This window comes from Phragmites australis, chromosome 3 (genome assembly GCF_958298935.1).
Source record: "Phragmites australis chromosome 3, lpPhrAust1.1, whole genome shotgun sequence".
NCBI classification, from domain to species: Eukaryota; Viridiplantae; Streptophyta; class Magnoliopsida; order Poales; family Poaceae; genus Phragmites; species Phragmites australis.
In genome coordinates, this window is record NC_084923.1 from 14,714,062 (window position 1) to 14,725,105 (window position 11,044).

At 41.4% G+C, this 11,044-nt stretch overlaps 1 protein-coding gene across 1 annotated transcript; it reads right to left on the reverse strand.

Annotated features, from left to right (window-relative positions):
- Positions 1-7,179: 7,179 nt before the first annotated feature.
- Positions 7,180-8,528, reverse strand: LOC133911011 (nicotianamine synthase 2-like). Its single transcript, XM_062353244.1, has one exon. It carries the CDS (start codon positions 8,406-8,408, stop codon positions 7,428-7,430), a length of 981 nt encoding a protein of 326 aa, XP_062209228.1. The 5' UTR covers positions 8,409-8,528; the 3' UTR covers positions 7,180-7,427.
- Between the last annotated feature and the right edge of the window lie 2,516 nt (positions 8,529-11,044).

Sequence of the window (11,044 nt, forward strand, 5' to 3'; positions counted from 1 at the left end):
GTGTGGTGTGTCATATCTGTTGTCTGGTGCGAAATACATATATGAGGATGATGTGGCAAAAATCCAGAGTAATCAACATACACGATTATATTTATCAGAATAGATAATATGTTATTATATTTATAAATTAAGTATGTGTATTTAGTATCTTATTTATCGAAAATATGTTTTTAGCATAAGAGATACCAAATATAGCCCGCCCATTCCTGTGTCGCGTTCGCGTGTCCAAACACGTATATTTAAGTTTTTTATTTAACTCTTGATTTTATTTAGAGTATAAAAATAGTCTAAAAATTATAAAAAAATTATGAGTAAATTAGAGCTCACTAGCAACCCGTTTTAATTAGTTTGATCCAAAAGGTTGAGTCAATATTTAATTAAAATTATCTAAATAAGCATACTTTTATAAATTCTAGTAATTTTTAATTTCTCAAATAAATTTCTAAAAATCTAAAAAATCACTAATATTCTTCTCATGTGATGTAATAATTTATAAAAATATTTTCAACCATAAGTTATTTGGTAAAAAAATAAGTTCCTTTGTAATGCTTAATTTATATGTATTTTTATCATTTTGTGTGATAATATCTTTTTAATTCAATTTGAATAAAAAATTCAACATTCATATTGATGCACAGAACCTAAAAAATCATAATTCACTAATACTCTTCTTATATGATGCATGACAGGTTACTACTAATGATAAAATTCAGACATTTAAGAAACATAGAACCCACAAATTGCGATACGACAAGTTTTAATATTTAAATATGGAAAATAATATATCCTAAATTTAAACAACCAGATACAGAGCACGCAGATAGGGATGCTATTTCTCAAAGTAGGAAGACAGAACCAATCAAGAAAATGAAGTACACAGAACAGTAAGAAAAGATTTAATATTAATCTGAGAGGTTGCCCTATATTTTTAGCTTGGTGTCAGCAACAGATTAAATGGAGCATGTTATAATTAATCTGAGACTAATGTTTTGTGCATGTTTAAATTTGTTTATATTCAAATTGAATTAAAAAGAGAATATCACATCAAATAATAAAAATACATATAAATAGAGCATTACAAACGCTTAATATTTATCTGAGAACAAATGTTTTGTTCATGTTTGAATTTTTTATTCAAATTTAATTAAAAAAGAATATCATATGAAATGATAAAAATGCATATAAATTGAGCATTACGAAGGACTCACTTTTTCACCAAATAACCTAGAGTTATAAATATTTTTATAAATTAGTATATCACATGAGAAGAACATTAATGATTTTTTCTAGATTTTGAGAATTTATTTGAAGCATTAAAAATTACTAAAATTTATAAAAGTAAGTTTATTTATAGAATTTTAATTAAATATTGACTCAGACTCTTTGATCAAACTAATTAAAAATGAGTTACTAGTGAGTCTACTTTTCTCATGAAAACTTTTAGATTTTTTGGACTATTTTTTTACTCCAAATAAAATCAAAAGTTAAATAAAAAACTTAAATATGTGTGTACACCTACTTGCTAGCTTCTTCGGGTACGCGAGCACAGCACAAGAACGGGCGGGCTGTATTCGGCAACTGAGGTGCTGAATACGATACTGTGCACCATATTCGGCACCTCAGTTACCGAATACAACTATTTTCGGCACATAAGATACTGAATATGGTGCACAGTACCGTATTCGACATCTCAGGTATCTAAAATATGTTTTCGATAAACGAGGTATCGAATACACATGCTAAATCTATAAATAAGACAATATGTTATCTATTTTGATAAATATAGTCACAAATGTTGGCTATTTTTTTATTTTTGCCGGATGATGTGAGTGCCAATGAATACTAGATGTCTGTAACCGTACTGCCGGGAATAAAAGCATTTACTTTTCAATCAGGAATAAAAAGCATTTCTTTCTTAAAAAACATTGGCTTTTTCTGTAGTGTAATGTAGCACTAGCAAACCAAATTCATACTCCTATGTTAATGTTAAGTACTCAAGTATCCCTGTATTAAAAAAAACATAAATATTAGACACGATAACATCAAACACATACTCAAGGTATGAAGATATAAATGTCACATAGGAGCACTGCCGAATGTATATATCGGGAGTAATACCATAGTTTGATTTTAGATGAGATTAAAAAAAATTATCTCCTAATTTATCTCCTAATTTTTTTATATATTTTTATTAGTAAAACGAGTCATATATCTGTAACCGATAACAAGGTGAGAGGCTAGAGAAAGATTGTGGATGACAAAAGTAGGTAAATTATTTAAATTTTAGCGTGTTTTCATTAAATGGGAGGAGAGTGAGGGAAGAGATGGTGACAAAACCAACTCATATTTTATATAGTAGAGACTTATCGCATTTCATATCGATACAGTCTTCTGTACACGTCTTTAACCATTACTTTTTCTAAACATTTGGTATTAAAAGTCACTGGAAATATATTTATTTAAATCTATTTTTAATGAATAATCTATTGATATCATTTTTATGTGAGGAACATTACTACTTACATGTACATTAGTGATAAAAGTTTCAAAAATTTGATTACACGCAAGATTAAATGACATCTGTTTTCTGGGAAACGAACAAATTTATAGCTGAGACACAAAAATTGAAAGATGAATTTAAGAGCACTTTTTGGTGTTAAACCAGCTCAACAATTCTTCTTAGAAAGCAGATTAGATGACTCAGTGTGTATCCGAAACAGCTTTGTCAGGTACTCCCAGAGTCCCTGTACCTGGCTAGGATACGAGTGAAGAGCTCGCGATGAACGGACGACTCGCCGGCCGCCTTGAACCGCGACAGTGTGTCGCACGAGTGGCCGCGTGTACTGGGCTGCTGCCGTGGCTAGAGTTCTTGGACAGTGCCTAATGCTAAAATCCATCATTTGAGGAGCCGAAAGAGCAGAGGGTATTACCACATACGAAGGAGTAGAGGACCGAGGTGCCGCGCCAGCTGCCACGCCAGCAACCACAATGGAGGGGGGACGAGGCACCTGTACGCCGCCGCACCGGGCTTAGGACGCCATTAGCTCTGATGGCCGCACCTCTCAAGACGACCCTAAAGACGATGGTGGCGGCGAGCTCCGGATTGACGGGATCCTGAGGGGTAGGGCGTAGCCTTAAGCCACCTGGAGAGGAGGAGGGGGCCGCCTGGATTTAGCCAGAGATGGGGGTGGCGTTGCTAGGAGAGACAGACGGGACGTGAGGGAAAGTCTAGAGGGAGAGTGACGGGGTGGGGGTTTCGGGTGGGATCGATGGGCAATGGTAGAGACGGGTAATTTCGAGTCAATTTTGATAAGCAGTTCAGTAAAATAAAGTTTCATAATCTGTGTAAAGTTGATAGAGATCAGCTTGTTGGATTACAACAATTCAGGATGTAGATTGTTATAATCTATAAAAAAAACTAATTGTTTGTTTCAGATAAAATTGTAAAAAGCTAGAATCCATGATTCTAAGTTAAAACAAAGAGTGCCTGAGTCCTAACTCATAACAGCCTTTGACCTAGATGACCCCGTGTGTACCAAAACCGCTTTGCCAGGTGCTCCCGGAGTCCCTATACATGGCCTGGGACACGGGTGAAGAGCTCATGATGAACGGATGACTCGTTGGCAGGGTTCGAAATTTTACCAAAAATCACTCGATATTCACGAAAACAGGTCAATTCGGTCCGCACCAAATTCTAAATTTGATCAATTTTCGAATTTGAATTCAAAAAATTCAATATAAATAAATAAATCACAAAAAATCTAAAAATATTAGAGACAATTCTAAGACCTTCTGTGAAAAAAATATCGTTTACATCATATTTTATATGGAGGAAGTTTTTTTAAAAAAAATACTGAAATGGACCATATGAACATGATGATTTAGCTTCATCAAGTTAAGGAAAAACTTAACATGCAAAAATATATTTTTCTTGTATAGGACATATGTTAAGAGGATCTTTAAAATTATTTTCACATCCTTTAGAGTTTTATTAATTTTTTCATGATTTTTACAAAATTCATAAGCATAAAGTGAACATGTTAAGAAACAACACTGTAATTAATTTTTTCATGTCTATCATTATTTTTTCTACATAAAGCATAGTATAATTAAATTAATCTAGTTATAACACATTTACACAATCCTGCATTTTACAATAACTATTTAATGAGTTCATGTACTTTTAAAAGATAGAGGATAATGTAAGAAGACTAACAAAATTGGTTTCATGATTTTTGGATTATCAAATAATTAACTATGCATTTAACTAGGTTTAGCAAATATATTTTCTTACAGAAAATATTTAACTTTTTTATGATTATAAATATTTTTTTCATGTAGATCATGTTACAATGAAACCAACAAAATTTGTTTCACTTGATTTAAAGCTTAGATGAATTAGATATTGATTTTACAAGGTTAAACTATATTTTGGTTTTTTGGTTTAACTTCACTGAAATTTGAGAAATGTTCTAGGTAAATCGGAAAATTCGACCGGTTTTTGACTCATTCGTTTAAAATGTGTTGAATGTGGAAAATACGATCGGTAAATCGGAGAATTCGCTCGGTTTTTGGTGAAATTTGACCGGTTTTCGCTCACTCGATTTGGTCATTTTTATCTCCAATTTCTAAATTTGATCTAGTAAATTTGTCCAAATTCTCACTGAATTCTAACCGAATTTTTGGGTTTTCGTGAATTTCAGAAAATCTAAATCATCTAGCAAGGAAATCCATCCAAGCAAGCTAGGACTAAGAACTTAACAACAAAAGATGGGATAATCCATGTCCAATGGATCTCCGCTGCAATAGATCGAGAGAGAAGCAGCACTGTGCCAGTGGAGGGTTCGGTGACTGCAGCACCACAGTGATGAACACGAAAATTCCATTAAAACATGGAGATATATAGCTTATCATGACCGTTTATTTATATTAAAGTTCGTATTGAAAAGTTAGATGAAAAAAATCATAGAATATATAAGAGGGTTAATAGACGGATGAGTATTGAATGGGAGGGATAGACTGCCAATATAAATTGTACATGCTTAAGGATATACAGAATTAAATTCCCCTCGTAATGACGGTCAAGAGGAAGTGGCGGTGCAGTGGCGCTAGAGTCCGGGCAGTGTCCCGAAACCCTCGGTCTGGTGCCGATTGGGTCACCAGCGATCACAGTGTTGGACCCAACTTGTCACCAAAATTCAGTGGGTCAGCCTATAGGGTAATTACACCACGGTTTATGTTTTGGTTAGTGGGTTATTGAGTCGACCTGGCTAAACCTGCATCATTAGTTGAAAACGGGATCAAATTTACAGTACCCGAAGTTTAGCATTTTTACTCACGGGCGGAGCTATGTTATGGAGTGTGGGTGCACATGCACCCCTTCTATTAAAAATACTACTAAAATTAGCTCTGATAAACAGTAAAATACTGCAGCTCCGATGAACCGTAAAGAATTATGCACCCCTCTCTCAGACGCTGGCTTCAACCTTGCTTTTACTTCTGACTTATGTGTATACTGTATAGTGTGTGGGCCCTTCTTTTTTCAAGGGTAATGGACCTAGAAAGATCAAGAGCTCTATTACCATATGAGAATAAGAGAGTCCGGAGTATATCCCCTTCAATTATAGAAAACCCTTTCTACAATAGATTTACAAACACATCCACGTGGTTCTGTGTTCATCCGCCCGTTGAAGAAAAGTTGTTAACTAACGAAGCCTAGCTTAGTTGGTAGGACATGTGGTGCACATATGCTTAGTTTCAGCATAGGTACGATGGTTTCAACATGAGCTAGTAATAACACAATAACTTGGGGTAATCATATAGAAACATATGTATCATATATAAATGGTGGTATAATAACATCAACACAAATTGAACACTAGAGTCTGAACATGGAAAATCCGCAGATCAAGGTAAAAACCATCAGACTTAAGAACTGGCTCAGCACACCAAATATCTCCCACTGAATGAATATGGGTACACAACCAAACGCAGCAAGATCACTCCACTCACCTTCTCTCCTCTCTTGAGGCTTCAATTGGTTTTCCATGTTCTCAAAGTGCTATTGTTTTCTAAGAGACTCTTCTTCCCCCAGAACCAGACACAAGGAGTTCATAATGCTCCAAGCACAAGGCATGTACCTTGGCTAGTCTTAATTACATGCGGAGGTTAAAACTCAAACTCCCTCACGTGCCCCTCAAAGGTAAGAGGGATAACGGATCGGGTTAGGGTCGGGTAGAGCAAGAATATATACCCGACCTGAAATCCGAGATCTCAAATCTGATCCGACCCTGAAATTGTTACCAGGTGCAAAATGACCCTCGGCCCCGGCAAGGACCCATCCAAACTTTCAGAGCTAGCACATCTCGTCGCCACCACCTACTCTCTCCCCAGCCACCATCCCTTTCCCCTGCGGATCCCTCACCGCTCGCGGCCAGCGGCAGCCTGTCTTCCCCGATGGCGCGGTGACCTGGAGGAGGAACACGCTCCCGCCTAGCACCGCCTCACCGTAGCAGACTACCTCCGCCTCCGTCGCCCTACCACCGACGCCTCTTCCCTCCAACCACTGGCTCTGGGTCTGGGCGGCCTCTCCTCTCTCACAATCCTCGCCAACACAACACGGCAGGGGTTCCAGTGCACGCTCGACTACGTGGAGGAGGCACGCTGACGGACGGCGGAGGCCGCGGTGCATGCAGGCCACAAGACGGCGCAGGCTAGGCACATCCAGAGCAAGGCGCAGGAGGCTAGCGCCGATGCAGGAGTGGAGGCTGGTGTACACGCTGGTGGAAGCCTCCAGGCTGGTGCATTGGAGATGGTGGGATTTCGGGGCCCATGAGGTAATGGGCCGTAGGGATTTCAGTGAAGTGAGCATTGGGATTTTGAGGCCTATGAGGCACCCGCATGTGCAAAAATAAACACGACCCGATTTAGGTCGGGATCTCGACCCGATGGCCCCATGAGGTGATTTTTACATCCGAAGTTGCCCCTGCACAGGTTTGAAACTCGCGGGGCTCCGACCTAGCCTGACCCGACCTATTGTCACCCTTACTCAAAGGGAGGATATCCCTGTTAGGAGCACACATTTTTTTCTTTGTGATTATAGATAACGCGCGCACCACCACACACTTACGTTACACACACCTGTATCACACGCCTACCAGTAAGATCACATGAATTAAATTCTTTTTTAAGGAAGAAATGATCCTTTTATTTCAATAGTACAGTTACAAACACTTGGTATCCCTTCCCTTGGCATGCGCACACTGTCCTCATCGATGTCTTTCACATCGTACACATATGTGTATTGGCATACGGTACATAGAGAGTACGTTATACACTAACACAACGCAGGACGTCACATAAACAAGTACGTAGAAATAATAACGCGAGACCTGTAAGTGTCACGCACAGCTCCTCGTTTCGTCGCGTCAAACGGACAGCTCCTTCCTCACCATCTCCTCTCCCTTCTGGAGCACGCTCGCCTCCATCTTGCAACACTTGCACGGCGGGCTCACCACCGGCACCGCGCCGAGCGCATGCGCGTGCCCATTCCGAAGTCCGTTCGCGTAGGAGTCCACCTTACGCGCGATGATCACGGAGTTGATGACCTCGTCGTCCGGGTGGTACACAGCCAGCACGTCGAACCCGCCGCGACGGATGTCTTCAGGATCGACGATGGGGTACAGGAACCCGCGAGCCCCGTGCGCACTCCGCACGACAAGGGCCGCTCCGTCCGCCATATGCCTGCCAAGGTGCGCGACCACCTTGGCCTTGTCCTCGGCCGCCATGCCGACGAGCGCGGCCAGGAAGACCACGTCGTACTTGCCGAGCTCGTCAGTCAGTTTGGCGACGTCGGCCGTGTGGAACGACATCCGCGCGCGCAAGTTCTCGTCCGCGCGGACCAGCTTCGTCGCACGGTCGTTGGCGGGGCCGCACTTGTCGTAGTTGTCGAACAGCGTGTTCGGCAGGTGGCGAGTGGCGAGTACGAGCGAGCTGAACGGCAGCGGGCCCGACCCGACGAACGCGACGCTGGTCGGCGCAAGGCCCGGGACGTAGCGGACGAGGAGCTCGTGCTCCAGCTTGCTCAGGTTGATGTAGTTGCTGAAGTAGGGGAAGCGGCCAAGATGGTCGAGCGGATTGTCGAAGGCGGCGAGCATGTCGGAGTAATGCGCCTCGAGGTGCCCCTCGGCGTCGGAGCAGAGGCGGATGAGCTCCTCCCGCATCCTCTGCGCCTCGGGGCCAAGCTTAGTCACGTCGACGGGGCTCGGCGGGACGCAGGCCGTGACGAGGTCGGTAAACAGGGAGTCGACGTCGGGGGACGGGCTCAGCGACGGCAGCTTGGCGATGGCGGCGTGAAGGCCGGCGATCTTCTGCACCAGGGCAGCCACCTCGTGGTTTTGGGCCTCCATGTCACTTGCTAAGTAAAGCTTGGAGCTCGGGCTAAAATGGAGGGAATGCAGGGTCGTGCTCCAATGGGTGATCCTAAGCAAAAGGAGGTGGCACGATTGGCGATTGAGCTGTTCGATGGGTTCTCGGATGCTCTGGAGGCGTAAATATAGCACGCCGGTTTGCGCTGCCGGAGCACACGCCCAGTCGTTTGCATGCCGCATGGGACGTTTCGTTTCGATCGGTGCGTCGGAAAGGAGCTTGCATGGCGCGCTTCATGCGTCCACGGACAATGGCCTGTTTCATGCCTCTGTTTTCTATGCTCTACTCCTACATGGCTACGTGTACGAGATATATCATATATGTTGTTGATTATTATCGTCCATGTTCGTACCGCCACCGTTTTAATATTGTTAAGTCAAATCACTCCAACGAGAGTCGTTCTAGATGTTTCTGAAGTCCAAAAATGATCGCTACCTGAGTTGATCAGCATGGAGACAAATCTAACAGGGCAAAGAGCCAAAGATAGTGCGAGTTTTTTATTTCCTGCGGTAGAATGTCGTTTGGCAGGAGTACCGAAGAGAAAATGTGAAAAGCAGACGTCGCTGACCTAATGTAATCTAAATTCAAACCTCACTACGATAAATATGTTTAGAGTTTGTTAATTATCAATCCCAGAGTTTAGCCGAACATAGCTGCTATCTATCATTTGAATAATTTATTTGGCGGAAATCGATCAAAAGTCATACTATCGGATGCAATGGAAGATTTGTGCTCAGGAGGGTTTAGAGGGAAGCCAGGGTGGCGGTGGCCCGACAGTAGGGGGTGAAGGCAACGAGGTGACAATGCTATTGTTGAAGCCAAGGACTCTGAGGGTGACAGTAGGCGATGGAGGAGCAAGGTGTATCAAGAAAACAAGATATTAGGAGGTGGTTGATGGTGACGGTAGGAGTAGCTAGAGATGTGGTAGGAATACCACACAGCGTCGTGCAAGAGAGGAAGAAGATTGTCGGCACGGGGAAGAGGCGGAGTGGGTTGGGCGGCATGGTTGTCCCACACAGTTAGGCGGCCCTGTGCTAAGTTTTAGATCAGGCCCTAGAGTCAATGAATAAAAAAAAACTTTTATGTAATGATATAATTGTAGTTTTTTTTTCTTTACAATATCGAGGATTGCATCTAGCTAGGGACAAAAACATGTTCCAACATGATTGATGTGGCTCCAGAAAGCTCTCATGCAACACAGAAGGTCTACTTGGACAACCAAGTGGCATAGACCAAAGTCCAAGATCAAGAACAATAGAAGAGCAAAACAAAGAACAAATAGACGAAAGTACAGTGGAACGATTCATGGTCATCAGTCGGCAACAACGTTAGGATGAATTTAATTTTCACAGGACATAGGAGATAGGAGTAGGGGCTTGCAGCAAGAAAGAAGCAATGAAGAAAAATGGGATAGGGAAAGTGCTCGGTTTGGGGAAGTTTCTAGCAAGGAAGAGTAAAATTAGGAATTCAAGTGGATCTACTGCACTAAATTAGTAATTCGCTTCCTAACTTATTTTGTATAGATGGTTCATAAATAAAAAATGAAAGGATGCGACGATTGGTCGGACCTGACTCGAGTCACTTGCATAATTAAGGACATGTTTCGAAAAGAATGGTTGCTCTAGGAATTTGGACCTCAATCCCTCCTATCCAAACCTGCTCTAAATAAAAAATTTCCTAACTCTTTCTCCCTTTGTATCAGTGCTGATTAGTATTCCTTCTGTCCATCTTTATAAGACGTATTTTGACTTGAAAAAAATCTTCAAGAGTGTATTTTAACCATCAATTTCTTTTATGATATATTATCAATTGCTACAAAATTAATATCATATTAAAATATTTTAAAATATGAATCTATTAATACAACCTACTCTAAACATACATATACTTCCCCTGCTATCAACCTTGTACTCAAAATTTACAAAGTTTGATTTTTTCAAATCAAAATACGCGGATGGAGGGAGTAATAGTACTATTTTTGAGTGGAAATAACACTACACTAATTGATAGAAAAATAAATTTTGGGAACCTGTGCCATCGCCACTCTTGTGCATGGACGGGCCTAGGTGGTGATAGAAGGGGAAGGCTGACGGGCCTCGCATGGGGTGGGGCAAGGGAAGGATAGGGTCGGCATGGTTGGGAGTTAGAATGGCACAGTTGTGGTGGAAGCGGGGATGAAGAAGAAGACAACAAAGAGAGGTAGGGTGAATTTAGGCTGTTGAATTTCAATCCAACAGTCAGAAAAAATGAATGATTTGAGGATAAAAAATCGTGCAAAAGATACACAGACAGTCTTGTTACCCATATCAAGTTTGTTTTTGCAAACAGGGGGCTTATATGATTCGATACCACATAGCCTACAATCGACAAGATCAGTGCATCTTGCAATTTTCAGAGGGATCATACGTCCACACGAATCTTCCAGTTCATAGCTGGGCCAATCCTGGAACTGGAAGAGCAGAGGTGGGCTTCTGTTGGTCTCCTCCACCGGTCCACCTCCTTTCGATCCAATCCACGGCAATCGTCTGTATCGATGCATAGTAGGTCAGTCAGTCAATTACACAGCACGCTAGGGTTAGGGCATCTCTAATGGTTATAGATGGTTATCATCTCTTAG

Coding starts and splice junctions, on each gene's coding strand:
- LOC133911011 (XM_062353244.1), bottom strand. CDS start 8,408: ATGGAGGCCCAAAACCACGAGGTGGCTGCCCTGGTGCAGAAGATCGCC.